At 43.2% G+C, this 23,990-nt stretch overlaps 1 protein-coding gene across 1 annotated transcript in view; it reads right to left on the bottom strand.

The window, feature by feature from the left end:
* Nucleotides 1–23,990, bottom strand: part of ITPR2 (inositol 1,4,5-trisphosphate receptor type 2) — a 590,339-nt gene that overhangs the window by 439,789 nt on the left and 126,560 nt on the right. The window contains exons 3-9 of the mRNA XM_075551968.1: nucleotides 17,178–17,293; nucleotides 15,476–15,562; nucleotides 12,671–12,829; nucleotides 8,586–8,684; nucleotides 8,211–8,294; nucleotides 7,798–7,944; nucleotides 2,523–2,618 (exon numbers count right to left, since the gene is read on the bottom strand). Of these exons, the coding sequence (XP_075408083.1) occupies nucleotides 2,523–2,618; nucleotides 7,798–7,944; nucleotides 8,211–8,294; nucleotides 8,586–8,684; nucleotides 12,671–12,829; nucleotides 15,476–15,562; nucleotides 17,178–17,293 (788 nt within the window). The remainder of the gene's footprint in view (nucleotides 1–2,522; nucleotides 2,619–7,797; nucleotides 7,945–8,210; nucleotides 8,295–8,585; nucleotides 8,685–12,670; nucleotides 12,830–15,475; nucleotides 15,563–17,177; nucleotides 17,294–23,990) is intronic.

The raw sequence follows: 23,990 nt of genomic DNA, 5'->3' as shown, positions 1-23,990 counted from the left end.
TAATTTCTTATCTTTTATAGGACATCTTCTTGGGCTTCTCTAATTCATATTTTAGACAAACTTTCCTCCCATGGGGCTTCAAAAGTTTACTTAAAAAAACTTACCTCAAAACATTTAGTGTGTAAACAGACCATAAATTGCAAAGTTGCCTTTAATTTCATTAAGCAGTATATAATACGTCAGAAACTTATCAAAGTGGGCCTAAATTCTATGGGATTGCATATTAAATACCATTAATCATGTCAGAATAATTTACTGGGTGCTTTCCCGGAGCCACACATCATCCCAACCACTTTACTTCATTTAATTATCTCATTAATCTTTTTGTATAAATATTAGGATGATCCTTATTTCTAAAGGAGTTAGAACTAAATTAGAAATTAATTCTGGAAGTTAGTTAAATGAATTTACCCCAAACAGGTTCCAAATGCTGTTGACAAATCCTGAGATTTCCCCTCAGCTTAAAGAATCCTAAATAATGTCTTTATAGGTAGTCATCATTCATTCAGGAAATGTCCGTGGAATTCTAACCAAGTCCCGGGACCTGCTGCAGACACTGTGAACGCAGTAATGAGCAAGCAACAGCCCTGCACACAGGCTTCCAGTGCATTCTACTGACAGAGTCCCTTAATAAGCAAATAAACACAGTGCACAAGGCAGATGGTGGTGAGTGCCGTGAAGAACGCTAATGCAGATTAATAGGATGCAGAGGGCGAAAGAATTCACATAGTCATACACTCTGAGAAAATTTAGAATCCACTTCCCTTCCATACACCTTATTCTCCCCAGTGCTTCAACCTCACTCCTGACCCCACCTCCTTTCCCCTCCTCATTTCCAAAGCCCCAAACTAGAAAGTAATAAGAAAAAAATGCCAAGAGAAATTCTCATTTAAAGTCCCAGAAGAAATTATTTTTTAAAATAGAAAAGAAGTTGAAAAGAGTAGAATGAATGGATATTTTCATTCATCTAAAAGGATATTTTCAGGACTCTTCTTTAAGTAGATAACCACAATTTAATTAATTCTGTTTTAAACTAATATTATGTTGGTTCTGTCTGTCAACACGCAGGAGTGGAGAAAGGCCTTGGTGTGTTTTCGCCATTTCCATCAACAGCTTTAGGATGACTCGGTCTCTCACAAGAAAACTCTTCCTCTTTCATGCCTTCCATGACAAAAGCCCCCCACCAGCAAGCGTGGCTGTGAAGACAAGACAACTCTTGGGACTCTGCTGCATCAGCACCAATGGATCCAGTCTCCAGCACAGACATTCTGAGAGAGAAAAGCTAAGGTAAACCTTTTCGGTTGCTAGGTTCCACTTCGTAGCCAGTGTATGGCCCCGGGCGCACAACACGAAGGAACACCACCACCCTTGAGCTTGCTCTTGGTCTGAGACCATGGTGGCTGCTGCTGTGCACATCTATCTTGTCGCGAGTTGTGCTGCTTTATGGTTTACTTAGCGAGCAGGACGTCCTTTCCAGGGCCTGGTCTCCCCTGATAGCCAGTCCAAAGTATGTTAGAAGAAGTCTGACACTCGTGCTGAAGGAGCATTCTGGCTGTGTTGCTGCCAGGCCAGGTGTGTTTGTTCCTTTGGCGGTCCATGGGGCTGCCCCGCTCCTTCGCCCGCACCATCGTTCACATGCAGTGGTTCTCCAGGCTCGCTCCTTCAGGGGCCGACTTTACACATGCCTACGAGGCAGCTGAAAACACTGCAGCCTGGATCACTCCTTAGTCCTCAAAGTTCTCGCCGTGCTTTTGAAGACTTCAAAGACATGCAGCAGATTTACTCAATGTACTGTCATTTGACGTCTTGCCTGCCGCTTCCATGAGCATTGATTGTGGACCCAAGCAAGACTGTGAAATTCTAGACAACTTCCATCTTTTCTCCATGCATAATAATGTTAATCATAGTGCTCCAGTTGTGAAGATTTAGGTTTCTTTGCATTACGTTGTAATCCATCCACACTGAAAGCTGAAATCCTTCATCTTCACCCGCAAGTGCTTCCAGTCCTTTCACTGTCAGCAAGCAAGGGTGTGTCATCTGCAGTTTGCAGGGTGTTGATAAGCCTTCCTCTAATCCTGGTAGCCTATTCTTCCTCATCTAAGCCAGAGTCTCTGACTGCTTGCTCAGCATACAGATTGAATGACTATAGTGAGAGGATATAACCCTGACACGCACCTTGCTTGATTTCAGCCCATGGATGCCCTCCCATGTTCTGTTCACAAAACTACCTCTTGATCCATGTAAACGCTCCACATGCATTATAGACCACATTATATACATATGCTAATCAGATTCCATTTGACATTACAGGGAACCAGCTCTCGGGCGTTGGTGGTGGTATTGCTTTTGTTCCATTATTCAGCAAAACATTACTTTCACACTTTGATGACTTGCTTACAAATGCACAATACTTTATGTACCAATGTGAAACATAGAGGCAGTCATTAGAATTATGTAATGACCATCACAACAAGCAAAGCATCTTTTGGAGAACGCAACCTCACTAAGTCCCCTGGTCTTACCTCTGCAGCTAAATAGTTTCCAGTTGCAAGGTGTTTAAATCTGAACAAGCTGTTCCACTGCCCTGCACCCCCACGGCATGGGTCGTGATGCACCACCTATAGACAAAGAGAACATGGACAGTAAGGACTACATGATATCCACTGCTGGCGAGCAAATGGCAACAGTTTACATAATTGTCCTCTCTGCATGGTGGCCTGGCAGCCCATTGATTTTCATGAAAGTACACCATGGCAGAAAACCGAAATTCCCAATAAAAGAGCAAGAGATGTGTTCTAATAACAGTTCATTCACTACATTAATTCAATACATACACGATGCTCATGCTTTATATCTACGAACACAGCCTTATGCCTAAATACGTGTTTCCAAGGCCCAAACTGGACACATCAGGGGTTTCTTCCTGTCCCCCTGCACTCACTCAACAGACGACAGTTGAGTAGTTGCCACGTCTTCACTCGTGCAGGCAGTGAAGACTTAGCAATGGCTAAAACCAGATCTTTCACTTCAATGGTGAAGAGAGGAAACCAGCAAAGAAATAGATAAAATGTGAAAGTGCAAGAGAAGGAATACACTGATTGAACAATTAGAGAAGTCTACTTTTAAACTAGTAAGCTGCAGTACCTACTATGTAGAGATGATGTTGAATCTGAAAGCTGGAAGATGCATGTGAATGAGCCAGCCTGGCAGAGAGCCTGAAGAACCGCAAAGGTCTTCAATGTCTGGCCTTTCCTTGTATGCTTTGGACTAACGGCATGCCCTCTGACACTTGTCCTTAACATTGGCCTCATCCCAAGGGCTGAACCATGAGAGTGAGCTGCTGGTGAAACCACTAGAAGACCTTGATGCAGTTGGTGATAACACACGGCATGATACCGTAGAAACACACAGGTTTTACAGGCCAAAGGTGACTGCGTTTGAATCCTCGCTCAGCCAGTTGCTATGGTGTGATTTTGACAGGTAGTTTACCATCTCAGGGCCTTGTTTCTTAATGTACAAGATGGGGTTAATTCATATCACCGCTGTGAAGATTAAATATCATAAGTGTATCTGTGAATTGGGAGAGTTTTTCATTATTGTTGCTCAGCAAATTACCTTTTTAAACCGGGGGTGAGGTCCTGCCTGAAATTATGAACGTTAACCTATGAGGGGGCTCCAGTAAAAATCCCACTATCTTTTCATCCCATTTTCCCAAGATTTTTGAGGCCCCCTGGTATATAACATTTCCAGCAAAGATGCCTTTTGCTGGATTCTAGCCCTCTGTCTTCCTCTAGCCCCATATTTGACCATATGATAGCAAGTATGAAAGCATTCCAAAGACTACGAAGTCTTACAAAAATCCTGTCCCTGCGGTGGAAAGCCCACCCATCCCCCAAGGCCTAGTTCACGCATCTTTCTTCTGCAAACCCTTTGCTAATCGCACCAGTCCTTGTGATCTTGACCTTATTCAAACTCTTACTGCTTACAGGGTGACCTGGAGACAGCTGAGGATCTAATGTCATCTTTGGATGGTCACACAGAAGTTTTGTGCAGACTTGCTAGCGGTTAATTCACGGAATCCCAGAGTTGGAACCCGGCACATTAGTGGGCCGCACAACGTGGTGCGGCACCCTGTGAGTCCTCTGAGAGACTGGGGAAATGGGGCGTTGCTGCTGCTGTGAGGTGTCTTCAAGCCCATTTTCAACTCATGTGACCCCGGGCAACACAGCGGAACTGTCCCACACGCCAAGATCTCTAGGCTGTGATCACCAGGTCTTTCTTCCATCGAGTATCTGGGTGGGGTAGAACCACCAACCTTTTGGTCAGCAGTTGAGCAGTTAACTGTTACACCAGCAGGATTCTTCTTCTTCCTCTTCCTCTTCCTCTTCCTTCTTCTTCCTCCTCCTCCTCTTCTTCTTCTTCTTCTTCAGATTGGGGGGAGGGATGATTACTTCTATATTAGGACTTTTTAAGAGAGTGGACAATTGCCAAGATACTATATCAATTCTCTCACTCACTACCATTGCGTCTCGGCCGACTCCTGGCAACCTCTGTTGGACAGAGTAGAGATGGCCCTGTGCGTTTCAGAGACGGCAGATTGTTATGGGAGGAGAAAGCCCCATGCTGCAGAGTGGCTGGTGGCTTCAAACTGCTGACCTTGCAGCCCAACCCGTGATGCCACCAGGACTCCTTCAAGATATAACAGATTCTGCAGTTCACAAGACTGTCGGCGTGAACTACATCTATGTCAGCACTCAGCACCATATTCACATTCCTAAGGCCCTCTCCGTAACACGGGGGCAAAGCCTTGCCAGTAGGGCAGCATTTCATGAGAATGGGAAGGAGGGGGTGTCGGCTCCAGTGCTGAGGAGCCGACATGCTGGAGTGGGAGAGGGCTTCCAGGAGGAGGAGCCCATGGGACACGTGTAGAAACAAGTGTGCAGGTTCAGAGAAAACAAAAGTGTCTCCTTGCAGGGCCTGATCTTCAGATAACTGCCAGCCTATATCTCCTCCTCCTTTCAGTCCTATGGGAACATGTAATCCTGTCAGTCGTATGGGAACATATAATCCTGTCAGTATGGGGACATATAATCCTGTCAGTCGTATGGGAACATGTAATCCTGTCAGTCGTATGGGAACATGTAATCCTGTCAGTCATGTGGGAACATATAATCCTGTCAGTCGTATGGAAAACAAAGGTCCTACATGAATACCTCCTTGCTTGAAACACCGGAATGATTTCTATTTCCTGATCCAAACCTGTCTGAGAAAGCCCCTCACATCCACACCACCGCCCTCAAATCTCCTTCAGAAGTAAACCAACAGAAATATCAATCGGTAATACTTCAGGATATCAGCACACAAAGAAGCTTTTGCATTAAGTTATATGAAAATGAGAGAAGAGAAAGACTATGGAGCGGAAGCCTAAATGGTTGGGAGGTATTTACGGTCTGCGTTCCGTCTGTCCCGAGTGTCCGACTATGTCCATCTACACGTGAAGTCAGAAAGGGTTTTAGCACAGTGGCACCCTGACAGCAAAAGCTTTAAAACTGACAGCAAATAACAGGAAAGAAGATGTAAAAATTCTTTTAACAGACTTAGACCACTCATGAAGTAGGCAGCCGCATATGAAAGGCAGGAAACCCACTGTATTTCATTAATAATGTTGCAAAATAATACATCGTATCATACATGTTTTAAGTTTGTGGAGCACGATTATAAGCATTTGATGCAAAATATATATATTTTAATCCTCTCTGTTTTGGCTAATTGTTGCTTTTTATCTTAAGCTCATAATTGCTCTGTAGCTTCTCTCATTACTGAAGCACTGAGCATTCAAGGCTGAAGGTGGGTCTCAAATGTAGTGGGTTCAGGACAGAAGGCATGTTCTGTGTACTAGTCCATCTCTATGTTAAGTTGTGTCATAACATGGACAATTATCCCGATGTTACACTTATCAACGGTGTCCCTGGGCATTGCAAATGGAAAATCTTCACTACTAACGGAAAGATTCATGGCCTGAATCCGCTGAGAGTTACCTCTGGAGTGAGACCTCTGGTCGACCTCTGAAAGATCAAAGCCACTCCAAACCCCTCGAGAGCACCGTTCTGCTAACGGACGCAAGGTCACCATGCGTCAGAATCAACACACAGTAACTTGCGTTGTTGTTTGCTTTTTGATCATGAGTCAGGCTCAGCTCACTGGCAGACACATCAACTTCCTCACTTGGCTGCCGTTTCAAAAGCATGTCATTTGCCTTGTTATCCCTACTTCAAGGATGATTACTTCCCCCTCTCGTATGCTTCATTATGTACAGAGAAGTATGCTCTGCTGGTGCTTCTCCTAACACTGACGTCACTTAGGGATCCACCTTTACCTCTGCTCTTTCATATGTTGGACTTCTTGTCCAGAATGTCTTCTGACCCTCTTCCACGTCTTGCAAATCCAAAGGTATCCAATCGAGATAGGTTTAAATACTGTCTCATCTAAAGTACTCATTTATGTGTTGAAATCGATATAAGTTATTTTGTCCACCTCTTCTTTATATTAGGATGTTGGCATTATAATAAGTAATTTTTATCATAAACGTATACATTTTATCATAGGGTGTTATACAGAGTGTCACACACTATGTGTTGTAAAAGGGAAGTAAATTACGTGCCAGGGTTGAGAATCACTGCTGTAGGCCTGGTTGGCCATAAATCAAAATGGATTTTAAGGTATTGGCTTATTCATAGGTGATGTTGCACATCTTAACTCCCCTGGCATTAAAAAACTCCTTTAAAGAAAAGTCTGTATCTTATGTTTTCTTAATAAGAGTCCCATATGAACATGTTTAGAAATGCATTTTCTAATTAGAGGATGCATAACTTCTTAATTATGCGTACACCCTGACTGTAACAGAAATGGCACCCTTACAAGGCTTACGTGTTCTCTTCGCTGACTGCGTAGTTCTGATAACTGTCTTTACCTAAAATAGGTCACCCGACTCAATCGGCACTCCAATGCCATGTGGAGCTCATACATGGCTTTTAATCTGATCACTCTTGACATTTCACACTGGATTTTTACAGGTAAAACCATGTATGTGCCCTTATTAAACTACAGTTGTTCACAACCTAAAGAAAACTATCAGGCACACACAAACAGGTGTAAATTCTATCTATATGTTAAAATACTTATGATGTTGTCCTCTACATACAGAAGGGCATGCTGCTTGGCAAAGTGGAACGGCAGCAAAAAGAGCGGAAAGCCCTGGATGCAATGGGCTGCCGCAGTGGCTGCAACAATAGGCTCTCAGGCAAAAGACCACGTGTGAGGCGCGGAGCCGAGCAGGAAGGTGGTACGTTCTGTTCCACCTGAGGCTGCGGTGAGTTGCAAATGGCTTGACAGCACCTGACAGCGACACAGATAGACTTGTGCGTGTGAACACATACAGAGAGAGAATCACACACAGAGGAAATATTTAAAATTTGTAGAAAAGTTGAATTAAACGATAGTGGAATTTTCCCTAGAATTTTTTAAGTATATATATAACATACACGTGTGTGTGTGTGAGAGAGAGAGAGAGAGGAGAGAGAGAGTGGGCGGGGTAGGGGGGAGACAGACAGGATAAGTAAAAAAAGTAGTATCTTTTCAAATTAGTTGCTGAAATGAAGGAGTGCAAATTGAATCAAAAACTAGGTATTTTATGAGTCTATCATAAACGAGACCTACATCAATAAGACTGTATCAACCAGTCTAGTGATGTCCATCTTTCCCCTAAATATGTATTAAAAGCCAAAAATATGTACATACCTCTATTTCCCAAAGTGCTTTAGAACTAGTAGCAGAAGTGGCTGACTGACGCAAGGTTGTACGAAGGAAAATGTGCTGTTTCTTCTCATATTCATCACAAGTCAGAAACTTCTCTTGCTCTGCGTGAAACAATCTGACAACATCACCCTGGAAAAACAAGTGGAGAATGCTGTATTTCACCCCCCAAAAAATTATGAACATAGAGGCATAAGAAACAGGTGTCCCTATCTGCTAGCTACTTCGTTAATGACTGTCATTCATTTCACAGTGAAACATTCACAGTGATCTTTTTAAGGTTGGTAGTGAAAGTTCTAAATTATGAAACAGCAGTGATTACATGAGCTTTGTACCTACCAGTTCAGCAAAACTACCTTCAATTTTTTCAGCAAATATTCTGAGTAGAGCATACTTACTCCTTTTAACACATCCTCTCGATAGGAACTAAACTTCATGAATAAGGTGATTTTCCAGCTCGTGTTGCAATTAACAGCATTCACCTATTAATGATGAAATATTGAGTTAGAAGACCATAAACTGCATTCTATGCTAGAACCTATTGTTTCAAATAGTAACAGAAGAACAAGAAACAACTTGGGGCAATCACAAAGTTGTGATTTTCATATAAAAATCTTCAAGGGCCTATTAGAAAACAACAAGAGCTAATCATTCACTGCATGTATTTTGATTAATTAGCACAACTGGGATCATGTTCATGAGTACAATTAAATTTTATTTTTCTGTTTCAGGAGAAAAGTCCACAAATCTGTCCTCGTGCGTCTTGGAAATACCTCTTTGCATCCTGGGTTATCAAGGAGCTCGATGTTGCTGGCGTGCAGCGGCTGGCCTGCGTTCACTGGCATCAGAACCACCTTATCTCCCACGACAATCTAGGAAGGACAGGTACGTGGCAGGTGAGGCGCTACATAGACCTGTGGTGCTAGATTTGAAGCTAAAAATAACTATTCAAGAGTCCTTGTTAGTGCCCTGACGCATGGCCCATTTGTCCTTCCTACACAGTCCAGTTCAATTCTTTTTGTCCCTGCAGTGAAGTGTCTTCTGATAAATGATCATATAATCATGTAGATCTTTTTCTTGGTAGTCTTCCATTCTATTGTCCCTCCACACAAAATCCAAAGCCATGAATACAGCAAATAGAAAAAATGCATCTCTCTCTCTCTCTCTCTCTCTCTCACTCTCTCTCTCTCTCTCTCTCTCTCTCTCACACACACACACACACACACACACACAGTCAGTCTACATAAATGGTGGAATCCAAGTGCCCATGGAAAAGATTTTACTTTTTTATTCTCACCAGATCTGGTAAATTTGATCTTTCCTCTAATTTCAGATGTTATCAAACATTCGAATGACATCTGGATTTAGGGAGCCGAGAGGTGGGGGTGAGCTTGTTGAAATAAGTCTATCATTTAGACGTCAGCCATCTGATGGCTGCTTATCTTAAACACCCGCAATAGTATCACTCCCTCCCCCTGGTCTCCATTGTTGAACCCAAACTCCAATCTGCTGTAGGAAGAATGATGGAAAGAAGCAAGCCCATGGTGATTGAGCTCATTCATGTTATCTTAAAAAGGTCCACTTTTATCTTCGAGTGTTTTTATTCACAGATCAAATGATAGGAACATAAAATTATGCTTTCTAAATGATAGTGGCGAGCAGTTTAACCCTCTAGCTACTAGCGTTATTCATGTGGCCAGGTCTCACCAGGAGATACACTCCTGATCGAACCACAGTCTCCTCAGTTCACACATGAAAATGAATCTGCGCATCAGCAGTTTTCCTCCTCCTGCAGGGATCTAAGTATGGTGAAAAGAACTTCAAGGACCAAAAACTCCGTGTTCCAGTTCGACCTTGCCTATAAATTCAAGGCATGTTAGCTGAAGAAGCCCTTTCTCTGGGAGTTAAAATGGCCTCTCAGTCATCACAATCATTAAAATCATATCTGATCTCATCTCACTTTTAAATCTGCCATCAAGGTAAATAACAAATGTCCTTTTAAATCAAGATTGAAAGTGAAAAATTAAATATTCAATCATGGGAAGATAAATGGATATGAAATCTTTACATATTTGGCTCATGACTGCCCCAGCAACTTTTTAACTATTGAATAAGCAAAGTCTTGCTTTACAACTAAAAGTTGAGAATGCATAAATCCATTTTTGTCCACAACTATCCATGCCCCAGAGCCCTGAAAACAGATCACATAAGAGTTTCTGAAATGTTAAGGACCACTGATTTCTGGGCATAGGAGCATCTTTTCCCCAAAGCTATATCATCAGCTTCGTTCTTGCATTTCATCTAGATCATAAAAGATCTTTTTGCATAATTACAACCTAAATCATAATTTACTGAATCGCTAAATCTCAATATCATTATAAAAGTCACCTACACATTTCAATGTTCTCCTTTTACTTTAACATGAGGTCTCTTGAAAGGAAAATCAACAGAAAGTGGATCCCTTCTTACACACCATCTGTATTTCCCCGTGTCTTCAACAAAACCCAATGTATTTTAGGAAAATGCCACCTCTTCCTAGGACAGAGAGTGAGGATCACAATGATATCCGCGGCACGTACAGGGCTGTGGGGGTGTCTGTGCTTTCACAACACACTTAATCACATACGAAAGCCACACAGTGGCGAACTAGAAGAGTGAGCTATTTCAGCAAAAAGCAAAGTGGAAGGTTGTTTTAGCCATGCTTCACTGGGCACATCTACATAAAGAGGACTTCTATATTGTACTTGAACAAGTAAGGTGTTCACTTTGACCAAGATGACGTGTTGGAGTGTGCTTTTTTTTCTTTCCTAATTATGTGAAATAGTTCATTACATTCAACTCTCTGTGACCCTGTAAAAACATTTGGAAGCATAGAAAGGCAACAAATTGAAAATATTCCTAACATCCACAGCTAATGGAAAAGCCCCAACACACCCAATCATTGAATGGTCTTCCTCCAGAACAGGGGCTCAGGTTGTGTTTATTCTGGGTGTTTGATTTTATTGGCCACCTACAGACAGGATCCTCCTGGTGAGGAGCCAGGGCGCAGAACAGGCACCGCGAGAAAGAGCATCCAGGGATATGTGTTACTCACAAGCTACATCATCAGTCGCTGAATAAGTGAGAGTTGATTGCAATTAACTATCTACCAAAATAAAAAGAGGTATCATGCTCACGGCACACATCACTGAATGCCAAAAAAAATGATGCTTTGTGGCTGCTGTTGTTTTAATAAATCCAACACAAAGTGTTAAGTGCATTGCATTCCTGCATGCCATGCTTCTGCCAAACCTTACCTAAGGAGGGTATCACCAGTTAATTTATTAACCAAATTAAACCAAGAAGCTTGCATCCTGTGGCATTGAATTTGGACTTCAAAATTCACTGGAAAAATAAATTCACTATAAAAAAGACTTTTCTAAGATAAGAAATAATCTTAAACAGCATATTAAAAATGCAACTGAAGTATTGAGAAAAATCCCCATCAGAATAATTACACTTTTATATTGCTTTTCATTTTTGTTGATACAAAAGAAACTCAACTATTATTGCAGACCACCTGACCCAATATTTTTAAGGTGGCCTATTTAGGAACGTTATTAAGTATTCCATTTTCATCCTGCATTTACTGAGCATCACTCCTATGCTAGGGATTGTCATGGATTACTTTATTTATAGCATGCAAAAATATTAAATTATTGATCGTGCCAAATCATTACACATAATTTTTTCCATTATCATCTACTCTGTAAAGTAGCAGAACGTATTTCAGCAACTACAAAACTTGCATGACACATAGTACACACAACTTTTAAACTGTCATCAACATCAATTGATGAGCAGATGCAAGTTCCTCATGGCAGTGCTATCACGTAAGTGTCAAACTGCTGAACACAAGGTCAGGGGTTCAAGCCCACCTAAACTTCCCTTCATGCGGCTAATCAGCTCCTGTAAAAATCCACAGCCTTGGAATTCTTATACAGGGTCACCATGAGCCAGAATGGACTTCAGGACAATGGGCGTTGGGATTTTCATGTGGTACACATGCAGTAAGATTATTGTAAGTAGCTGACTGTAGTGCAGCTATTAACATAGTATAATTCACTGTTCTGTTCATTCAAGGAGGCAGATGCATATTCATGAGCATAACTCCCCTTACAGCTACTCTTTGTCTTCTTAAGCAAGGAATCAAACTCTGCTTCTCTTGAAAGCCTTAGTTAAGTTTTTCCTACCTTCTTTCACAGGTCAGAGGTGGTACAAAGGCTTTGTGTTCCAATACGAACCCAAGGATTCGTGGTTCAAACTGACCCAATGGTGGCCCAAGAGACAAGACACGCTGATCCACTGGGTTCGGTTTTCGCTTGCTTATTGTAATTTTAAACCAACTCGTCAGCTCCAACCCCTGGTGGCCCCATGAGTTACCGAGCAAAACTGCTCTCTAGGGTTTTCTGGATTGTAATGTCCACAGAACCCATCTCCGGGTGGGTTCAAACCACTAACCTGTGCATTACTCAGGGCCTCCCATTAAGATTTCAGCCAAGACCAACCCTGTGGAGGCGCTCTGCTCCATAGCAAGCTAGGTCCCCAGGAATCGGAATTAACTCAATGACAACTAACAAGTTTTTTCCATGTAAGTTTTGGTGGAAACATAATCTTGAATTAATCTGAACATTGTCCATTTATGACCTCTGAACCTAGTTGCTTGATAAATAAATATTTTTAACCTATGGATGTAATTAACTTACAAATAATGTCTTGCCAAATGAAAGATGCAATTTTTTTTTTTTTGCTACTTTCTGGAGTCTCCTGTTAATAAAGAACAGTTTTCTTTGGGAGCCCACTTTTCTCTTTTACTTACATTGTCGCCCTCACTTCTCAGCTTCCAGAAGGGATGAACATAGAACCAAGACCCTTCGTTGCCCGCAGCATCCAAGGACACTCGCATGGCGTTCTTCTCCAGTAAAGCGGGCAATCTCTTGTTGACGGTCAGGTATTTATTGCTTTTTATATGCAGCAGCTGTAGGGGAAAGATGGCATGACCACTTGTTTTCTTTCATCTCCTCTGTTGATGACATTGATGTGTTGAGGCACACATTCTTATGCACCCGCACAACAAGCCTTAAGGGGAGACCAACCAAGGGGGTGTTTTCATACTTCCCACTCACCCGCTTCCTGAGTTGTTTATCTTGTCCTCTTTCGTTTACCCCTCAACCTGCACCCCCCAACTCCTCTTTTCCAGAAAGGGGTCACATGAGGGACACTTCTGAATGAGGTTTATCTGCCTTTCGCAAGAAGACCAGCAGCTGTCCCCTGAAACTACTTCTATTGGCAGTCCCGGCTCAGCTCCAAACACAGAAGCAACTAAAGCAGCACAGAGGCACTGGGGTGGTGTTCCAGCCGGGTGGGTCGTATCAACGATGCCCACCTGTGTGCATGCCCACACTCCGCCTCCCTGAGGAGGCCAGCTGGCTTTCACTTACAAAGTGAATCCTAAACCGGCTCAGCAAGTTCGCCAGAGTGCCCCAGGGGCCATTCTTCTCAGCGTGTTTGAAGGTCAGGGCACGAATCTCTCGCAGTGTTGGTTTGGCTGCCTCTTCCGGTTATCGCTGAATCCACTCTGCTCAGCGCAACCCAAGATGGAGCAGACAGAACTGCATCCAACAGAGCTTTCCACGGAGGGCTGGGCGGCTGGCTGTTATGCTTTGGCCCCGGCTCATCAGGCCTTTCCGCCCAAGCACCGGCAGGTGGACCCAAGCTGCTAAACTGCCCATTAGCAGCTGTGTGTATTAACCTTGGGAGACTTCGGCTCCAAAGCTATAGGAAGTAAATAGAGTGCTGGAGACTTCAGGCGCAACCGAGGAAGGAAAAGCTAAACAAGACATCCTCTTGTCTGTTTTTATAATCACGTCATAAAGAAATACCTTTTAAAACCCAAAATGTAAAAGGAAATTTAGCTCACAAAAAACAAACAAACAGTTCTTTAGTTGAAAAATATTTCCCCATCTTTGAAACAGGTCAGTGTCATACCCTTGATCTTCATTTTACCAGAGACTCAAGAGAGCTGTCGGGGACTGACCCCAGACCTCTGGCCTCCATAACATTAAAGGCCCTGACTTGGCCCCTTCCGGACCACACAGGCACCTGCACTTCAGGTGCATGAGAAGGAGCATAAGCTCCAATTGCTGCGACGTAAGACCTAACCAAACTTCGGGGAGAGAAACAATCTGTTTGGGGTATTGCCCAAAGGACAGAGTCTTTGTGACACAGTGGTTAAAGGGCTCAGATGCGAACCAAAAGGTCAGTGGTTCTAACCCACCAGCCTCTCCATGGGAGAAAGATCTAGGGGTCTGCCTGTTTTAAAATCACAGCCTGGGAAACCTATGGGGAAGTTCTACAGTCTTATAAGTCACACTGGCTGTAAGTTTGGTTCGGTTTAGCTTTGTCCAGTAGTCCTCAACTTTCCTAAAGCCGTGACCTTTCGTACAGTTGCTCATGTTGTGGTGAGCCCCCAACCATACAATTATTTTCGATGCTACTTCATAATTGTAATTTTGCTACTGTTATGAATCGGGCGACCCGTGGAAAGGTCATTTGACCCCCAAAGGGGTCGCGACCCACAGGTTGAGAAACCTTGTTCAGTCCAAGGAACATGTAGCCCCAAACCAAGGAGCAGGTTCTGTATTACCTGTCATCACTAAATCAAATATCCAGGGGGCTGCAAACCCTGGCTCCCCCCTCTTGCCCCATCAGAGAACCGCTTCGACTGTCCTGGCCCTTTCCCAATGGCCAATGACAAAACATCAGGGAACATTATTTTCAAAAGCCTCAGTGTAGTAGGTGCCGTCAGGAAGAGTGCCCTCTTCTGTACGTGCTGACAGAGAAGCCTGGCCTTATTCCTGGTAACGGTGACCGGGCACCATGTCAAGGACTTTGTGTGTGAATGCGGTAGCATGTCATCTTTTCCTTATGGGGAAGGAGCAACAGAAAGACATCCAACACGGCTGTGGAGCTTTGCGGCACGGACCGTAGAAACATGCCTCACTTCTGCAGCCGACCGTCAATGCCTCTCGGACTGAGCTGCCTTATATGCTGGCTTCCTTTTTATCTGTTTTGTGGTGTGTATTTTTAAAGATATCTGACATTCTCTTGGGAACAAGGTGGGGCGCATATTAACACATACGCATAGAAAAAGCCAAAGTCATCAAATGAAGCACAAGAAAGGAATGCAGATAAGATCAATCAGAGTATGCATACGCATTGAAATTGCAATAACAACCCAAGGGTAATTTCCACTGAAAAGTGCCATTTGAAACTTCCCTCTTTCTAAAACGGAAGGATAAAATTCCATATTAGTTATAAATTAGTCCCATTTAATCAAAAAGGGCTATTTTACGACTATCCTTTAGAAGTTGTTTCCTCATCCTTTGTTGTTCAAAGATAACAATAATGTCTAATTTTGAATATATCCAGTTAAATTACTTCTATATACCCAGTAGGCTTGTGCCAAATATGTAAAACGGTATGCTTGATACCAACTGCATGTATCACCTTATCAGTGATTCCCACCAAATAGCAAACTGCTCTCTCCAAAGATTTTGATACAATTTAGCATTCAAACCAAATGCACTTTTCTTAGAAGAACATAAATTCTTTAGAGACTTACTTGTATTACATTACTGTACTTAACAATTTCTCCCAACAGTTTCTTATTCTCTGATTCATTCTGTTTTTGTTCCAGTTCTGCAGCATGCTATAAAAATGATTATTAAGCAGTCAGTGTGGAAACATCGTAAACATCGTACACCAAGGTCAATCATTAACAAGAATATAAGTACATTATTAAACACCTATGTCTGTCAAGCTGTGCTCTAGGGACAAAGAATGAGACCATGAAAAAATAGACTGGCTATTTTATTTAGGATGCTTTGAGAGGTTGAGAACACGGAGAGTAGATAATTAAAACAAATTATTAAAACAGTGTGATCATTACTACATTTTAATGCTTAAAGGAAACTCAGCACAGCATCCTAGGCCACTCGTATGCTTGACATTTACGAAATGCACCAACCCTTTGGTCATAGAGGATCACTGTAAGAACAACTGTGGCTAGAAAAACCAACCTGGATGATAAGTAAATTTCAATGTCTCAAAATACCGTTTCGATTCTGAAAAAAACAGGAGTTTTAATAACACATAAAATTTAGTGCTATCCATCTGGGGTCTTAAAAGCTCGAAGATAAACAAGCAGCCATCTAGCACAGAAGCAACAATGTCCACATGGAAGCACACCAGGCTGTGTGATCATGAGGTGTCAAAGGGATCAGGTCTCAGGCATAAAAGAATAAAAAAATCATACCATTGTGAAGAAGGGGAAGTGCAGATTGGGGACCCAAAGCCCATCTGTAAGCAACTGGGCATCCCCTTATAGAAGGGTCACGAGGAGGAGATGAGTCAGTCAGGGTGCAGTGTAACAATGAAACATGCAACTTTCCTCTAGTTCTTAAATGTTTCCTCCCCCACCCACCCACTATCCTGATCCCAATTCTACCTTACAAATCTGGCTAGACCAAAGGATGTACACTGGTACTGATAGGAACTGGAAACACAGGGAATCCAGGATGGATGATCCCTTTAGGATCAATGGTGAAAGTGGTGATACCGGGAGGGTGGGGTAGAAAGTGGGAGCCAATTATAAGGATTTACATATAACCTCCTCCCTGGGGGACAGACAACAGAAAAGTGGGTGAAGGGAGACATCAGAGAGGGTAAGACATGACAAAACAATGTATAAATTATCAAGGGTACATGAGGGAGAGGGGAGAGGGGAGGAAGGAAAAAGTGAGCTTGATCCAAGGGCTCAAGTAGAAAGCAAATATTTTGAGAATGATGAGGACAACAAATGTACAAATGTGCTTGACACATGTATGTATGTTTGGATTGTGATAAGAGTTGTACTAGCCCCCAAATAAATGATTATAAAAAAAGTTTTAGTGCTATCAAATTTACAGTCAGCCAAAACAGAAACAACAAATTATCTTCCTTCTAGAGTTTTTCAGGGTGAAAAAGCAATAGAGCGTGATGCCCAGCAAAAAAGGCCCATATGTGCTATTCCAACAGTTTCAGAGTAAGTTTCACTTTGATGTGAAGATTTGACTGCACCAGGCACATGCACAAATTAGCAAGAATGTGTCACACACCGGGGGAAAATGGTCACACCCTGACCTTAAAGCTGTCATCCACTCTCAACGTGTTGGCACATCTAGCCCACTCGGCGTGTCAGGTAAGACTCAAAGTTAGGAAGCTCCGAGATCGTTCTTGCTGTCGTCCGCCCAGCCTCGCCCAGGTAGATGAAAGCTCTGCCCTACCTGTAACTTCTTCAGCAAGGCTGCTTCTGTGTGGTTCCCTTGTTTGGCCTGCTTGGCTTTCCAATATTGCTTCTGGGCAGAATACCGGTTCATGGGGCACACCTTGAAAAGGCAGTCTACGAAAAAACAACCAAACAAAAACACTGTAACTAAGGAGACCAGCATCTTTAGGTCCCCCCCACACAGTCTCGTGTGTTACAAACTCTTGAAACTCATGACTATAAAGAACATTTCAAGTTCATCTACTCCATTCCCCAGCCAATGCTTGAATCCCCACAGTAACATCCTTTTCAAGTAATTTTTGAGATTCAGCTAAAACGAACCCTCTCCATTGGTGGGGGTGAACTAAAGCAGCGCATAGCCAGTGCAGTCTATAAAAAAAATCAAGTCAGTATTCCCATGGCAATTAAATACCCCTTAATGATAGCTAAGGGGCCCTGGTGGCTCAGTGGTTAAGCACTGGGCTGTGAGCCACAAAGTCTGCAGTTTGAAACCAGCAGCTACTCCATGGGAGAAAGGCGGGCTTTCTACTCCCATAAAGAGTGACAGCCTCAGAAACCCACAGGGACAGTTCCACTTGGCCCTATCGGGTCACCATGCATCAGAAGAGGCCCGAAGGCTGTGGGTGTGAGTGACCTGGTCTTTGAAAATGGATAGAGATGATAGTGACCAAGGTTTGCCTTGGTGCCCACTCCCGAGCAGAGAGCTGGGAACTGGATAAGGGACAGGTAGAGAGGATTTCTATTCACCTTTAATATATTTTTACAAAAAAGAAAAAACAAGCAATTTTAAAACAAACTCCCCACTTCTGTACATGTCTAAATACATTTTTATTAGTGGATAGAATTGTGAATTTCTGATGCAGGACCTTTTTATGAACAGGTTAGAACAGAATCATCCAGATCTCTCTGTGGGGTTTTTGTTTTGTTGTCTCCCCTACTTTTTTCTTATGTTGTATTACTAATGTTACATACATAGAGAGAGACCTGCCCTTTCCTACAGTGATAAAATGATTTATCTCGGCCAAAAAAAGAAAGAAAATATACAGAATGAGATAAATGCCCGTCACTGCTGCAGCTGGCCTTGCACAATTGTTACTTATTTGTGATGTGTCGTTTCGATAGCCAAAGTGATGCAGGAATCACAACCAATCACTATGGGCATCATAGTTACATATTCTCAAAGCTATCACTTCCGGTCTGTGTACACGCAGGACCAATACAGTGTGGAAATCTGACAGGCAGTGTGGTGTAATGGAAAAGCAAAACAACAAAATGGAAGTCATTCACATGCTAATAACTTTATATGCTTAGGACAATTCTGAATATTCTGCCGCTAAAGACTAGTAATATAAATAATCCAAACATTATTTTCATTTTTGCACACACATCAAAAAATACATGGCCTGGGTTTATTATTTTTAAAATGTGCCTTAGTTAGGTTTTAGAATTTTAAATCATTCTCATTTCTCAAATAAGTACCACAAAAATAAAATTCACTAAATTAAAAATATCCAATTTGGCCACATTCTTTCTCCATTACCTTGCATGTTCAAGTTCTATTTTTCTCTGTAACATTAATTATCAAATTAAATGCTGTCCTTAATCTTTTTCAAATCTGTTCCTTGTGGTTTGAATGGCAGAAAAGATCAGAGAATGACTGTGAATTTTCTTAACAAATTTAGAAAACACAAAAGAAATTTTGGGGTTCTATGGCTTATAGTTAATAGCACAAATTCTATTGACTTCTCTCACACATACACACCCTATAGAAAATAGATTAAATTCTGGCATAATCCACTCATATGAATAAACAACATTCTATTGGTAGCTGAAAACAGACAATTTCCAACTGTGAAACATAGGCTGAGAGACCATGTGATTCTTACAAGATTGGTCATCACCACTTGTCATATGCATGTGGTGATCAAAGAAATAGATATAAACACCGTTCTCCATGGCAGCATACTGTCGACCTCCTAGCGATTACTTCAGGAGCCCCGCTGATGTCATGGTTACATGCTGGGCTGCTCTCCCAAGGTTGGCAATTTGAAACCATCAATCAGCTCCTCGGGAGAAAGATGGGACTTCTGCTTTCATAAAGAGTTACCATCTCGGAAACTCAGGGGACTAGCCCTACCTTGTCCTATAAGGTTGCTATGGGTCAGCATTGACTCAATGGCAATGAAAAAGGTCGTTTCATATATAAGAGGAGGCATCAAAAAATGTGGGAATAAAATGGAATTGGAAAGATAATGGAATTTTTCCATGAACCTTTTGAAGCCCCCTAGTACCAGCAACTACAAAGAAAAGCATACAGACTTTTAAAAAAATTCTTTTATTGGGGGCTCTTACAGCCCTTATAACATTCCATATATCTATTTAAAGCATAAATAGGTTGTTCACAGATGTCACTAAAGCAGGTGCTGGCAGTTTAGTAGGGACCACGCCTTTGGCCATCCCTCCTTAGACAAGTGGCTAGACTCCACCTTGTTTCATGTTCACATAGAATTGACTCTATAGAATCCTTAGTCTATCGTTCTGTCTACATTTATGTAATGAAAACCAAAAGCAAACAGTTTGTCCTCTCCATGACCACAAAGTGCTAGGAACGCCCGTTCCCTGAGTGAACGGCAGGCTTGCTGGATAAAGAAGAGACTTAGTTCTGAGTTCTACACCTCCCGTCAAAGACATCACGAGCTAACAAGCAGACTGGGTGTCCCCAGGCCAATCCTTTTTACCGTGACTGAGGTCCTGATGAAGTAAAGGCAAATGCTCAGCCGACCCATGTTGACAGGAGCCCCTCCCCGGGCCCAGATCGTGTGCTCTTGGTGCCAAGACAGGCGCTGTCGTCAGAGAGCTCACGGGATGAAGGAGGAGAGGGACCCACTCTGACTTCACATTTCACATTGGAGTTTGGAGAAGGTACTTTGTGGCACCTTCAGCTTCACCAGGGGAGGTCTGGAGAAGCTTCCCGAACGAGAAACCACACGCTAACATTTGAAGAGTCAAGACTAATTCAGCCCTTGGGCATGGGATGGGGTTCAACTGTTCAGAGAGGAGGGGCATTTGAAACTGCGTGAGCAGCTGGTAGAAAGGCAGAAAAGAAGGCTAAGGGGCCAGTCCCCGCTCCAGACAACTGGCCATGTGGTGAGATGAAAATGGAGTGTTTGCCTGAGGCTGGGGGTAAGGGGCTTGGACTTTATCCGGTGGAAAATGTCCAACGATCAGAGTCGTGGGCTCTTGCACCAGGTGAAAGATGACCTGAGCGAGGGCAGAAGGATCTACCCTGCTGCACGGCAGATGGCGAGGATCCTAACGGGGCCTGTACAGTGTGACAGGGACTAGACATACGATGAAGAAGCACGCAGAGCCCACAGGCTCATCCCCTGTTGGAGGCTGAGGAAGGAAAGGGAACGTGTGCCTGGCCCAAAGGAGCACCAGTCCCTCCACTCCCTGCTTCGGAGGTCCCAGCCCCGGGAGAGCACATGCCCTTCTCATTTCCAGGCCTTTGTTTTTAAGCTCCGTCCCATTTCATATTAGAGTACGTGTGGGAGCTGGCCTCCTACCACTATGGGGATCAAGAGGAGACAAGGAAGGGCACACGCAGTCGTTTTCTGCACAGATGCTTTGGTTGTTACTGTTGTTGGTAGTGATGGTGTGTGTGTGTGTGTGTACGTGTGTATAGGTGCAGGTGTGTATATATGTGTTTTCAGTTCTGTGTCTCGTTTAGGGCACATTCAGAAAAACAGATATGCTGGCTCTGGGCTAGCCATATATTCTGTCTGATTATCTACCAGGCCTCGTTTGCAGGGCTGCAGAGATGTGCACAGAGATAATCTGTGTGAAAATACTCGGTGAACTCTAAAGCCCTATGAAAAACGTAAGGCACTATTACTAATATTGCTTCATTCTGTCAGCAATCGCTTCACCGAGATTAAGAGATGACTAACCCCTTACAGAATGCTCAGCAGAGAGAAGCAAAAAATGCAGCATTCTCTGATTCAACCTGAGCACACACCCAAAAAAGTGCCCAATTAGCAACAAAGTGTTTCCTCCTTTGGTTCATGCCACGCCGATATGTTTTTGTATAAAGTTCCCCCAAATAGAACAGCACGGGGAAAGCATTTTCTATCCCCTTGTGAGACCTTTTCAAACTTGCAGACAGTCACTAGCACCGTACAGCTGGAGGTGCCACCCTTCCAGGCCACGGGAACGCAGCGAGTTCAGAGCCTACACTCTCTCCTCGGAGCGTGGAGCTCGTCCGGCAGCTTGGAAATCTCCAACTCCCTTCCATTGCATGGATCCCAACTCCTAACGCCCCTGCAGGACGGGCTAGCACTGACCCTGTGAGTGCGTGCGCCAGCAGTTCTGTACCAGGTTACAGTCTAGTCTTTCTCCTGTGGTTTTCCACCGCTGACCTTTGAAGTTAACAGTTCAATACATAGCTGCAGGATACAGAAAGATTCTCCCAAATTGTCTCCCCAACTATATGCCAAACCTAGCTGCTTGCTACACGTGGCAAATGACTGGACACGAGGGGAGCAACGGAAGCAGCTCAGCGGTTCTTCTCCTTAAGGGTGTCCACAGCCACCAGACTGTGTAAGTATTAGGGCCTGACTCACCCTAACTATGGCCCCTCCCTTCTGACATTGTTCCCTTGAAGGAGGCCCGAAGGCAAGCCGGGGACCACTTGAGGATGACTAAGGTTAGGCTATTAATATATTAGGCTACTAGGGTCCACCCATCTTGCCACATATGCACCCTTATTCCCTCCCTTTACTATTGTGTGCCACCCCTCGGTTATCCCCCTCCGACTGCTTGTACTGCCTCTGTTACAGCCCCTTCCTATGATGTAGATCGTGATCTGTAATCAGAGCAGTTGCATGCCCCAAAGAGATAGAAGCTCTGGTTTGAAATAAAACTTCACGAGAGCTCGCTCCTGCCCTCTCGTCCCCCACCACCTCATGTGCCACCAAGAGGAGCTGGGTGAGCATGCTACCATGAAATGTGTCTGACTTCTTTGTTACTCTCTCTCATCTCTTCCATTTCTCTAGGACTTTAATCTTCCTGTATCTCAAGCGTACAATTGCACTTACTGAACCCGTGATTAGTTGTGGGGGGCTGGCTACCCCCACACATAACCACAATCCCCTCCTTCTCTAAAAGTTAGAGGTCAATAAACTGCTACTAAAAGGTCTTAAAGAGAGGAGCTGACACCAAGGGCTCAAGTAGAAAGCAAAGGTTTTGAGAATGATGAGGGCAACCAACGTGCAAATGCGCAACAACAACAACAACAACAACAACAAAAAGGCTTAAGGGATTCTCCAACTCGAAATTGGTTGAGCATGATTTTTTTAATAGGTGGCCACAATGGCTTCAGCTGTTTTTCAAGACTCAAGGAAAAGGAAAGTTTGCTTCACAAAGCAAGCTTCAAAAGCAGAAATCAAAGGAGGTCATTGGAGCTGCATTTTTTTCAAAGATCAGCTTTCAGTTGTAGGGCCAAGCCTTTACAGGATTACAGAAGTTCAGGAGAGGCTAGTCGTCCGACAGGATCTGACATGGCCAACCAGGCAACAACAGAAAGACAATGGCTTAGAATTAGAACACCGGTTAGTGTTTACACCTATGGAAGGTGCTATAGTTTATTGTGCCAGCCTGGCTGATAAACACAAGTAGGATTAACTGAAGGGCAGAGGGATAAATGGCTTGCTTGTTCTGTGCCTCAGTTTAAAGGGGTATACTACCTGTGGGATGCCTAGCCTGTGGACTGTGTAGCTGTAAGCTGAGGTCCCTTTAAGCCCACACGATTGGAATGTTCATCTCTGGAGCTGGGGACTGACAGTTGATGACAGTTGGGGACCTGCCCTGCAGTTTGCTGCCTGGGTATATATAGCCCAGCTCTCTCTACAGAAGAAAACTAGTAACTGGCAGCTCTCAAAAACTTGAAGGACTGCTAGTGTCTCACTGCTTTATAACTTAACTGTTAATTTCTTGTATTATCTATCTGTATATTATTTAATGGTTTATTTCTTGAATTATATATCTATCTTTATAAATATATTTATATATCATTACTAGCAATCTGGTTTGTCTCTCTAGAGAACCCTGTCCAATACAGAAGGAAATGAAGCATCCCACACATGTTCATTTTAACTGGAAAGAATGGGTAGTATTTTTTGCCTGCTTCTGAACGCAAGTAGAGGGAAGATGTATGGACGCTATGCAAATGGACTTGCCGCAGAATTAGAGTTTATAACACGTCAAACTTCAAGTCCAAGGCCTAACCGTCCCATGAGATTTCAGCTATACCTGGCAGGAAACCAGTCTAAACCTCCACGTAACACACTTACGATCTACAGAGAGATCTACAGAGATTTACAATGCTTTGCCTTGTGCCTATAAAATCACTTTCTAAAGTATTTGTATCTGGGGTGGTTTCCATTTCTGTACCATAGAAACTGTCTTTGCAGCGCCACTCAGGAGCTTATAAAGGTCAAGTTACCCACATCTTGGGCAGCCCCTTCCTTTGGTAATGGTGGAAAGGAAACCCGGTTCATTTCTTCTCCCTCTTAAAGATTTAGATGAAGTAAGGCATATTCAACAAGTGCCTGTCACAGAAGAGGAGTCAACAGGGGCTCTTTCAGGGCAGCTTGTGAAATGACCTCAGACTGAGTATGGGGAACATGGCCTCCAAGGCTTTATTACCTCCAGGAGGAGAAAGAGTGGGTAGGGATGCTCTGGGGATTTTCTTTGTCTTCTTCCTGCTATTAAGAGGATGCAAGGGAGTTTGGAGAAGACAATGATCTCTGTA

Source organism: Tenrec ecaudatus, chromosome 6 (assembly GCF_050624435.1).
Source record: "Tenrec ecaudatus isolate mTenEca1 chromosome 6, mTenEca1.hap1, whole genome shotgun sequence".
Lineage (NCBI taxonomy): Eukaryota > Metazoa > Chordata > Mammalia > Afrosoricida > Tenrecidae > Tenrec > Tenrec ecaudatus.
The sequence above is the reverse complement of the archived record's forward strand: the minus strand, read 5'-3'. Positions and strand labels throughout refer to the sequence as shown.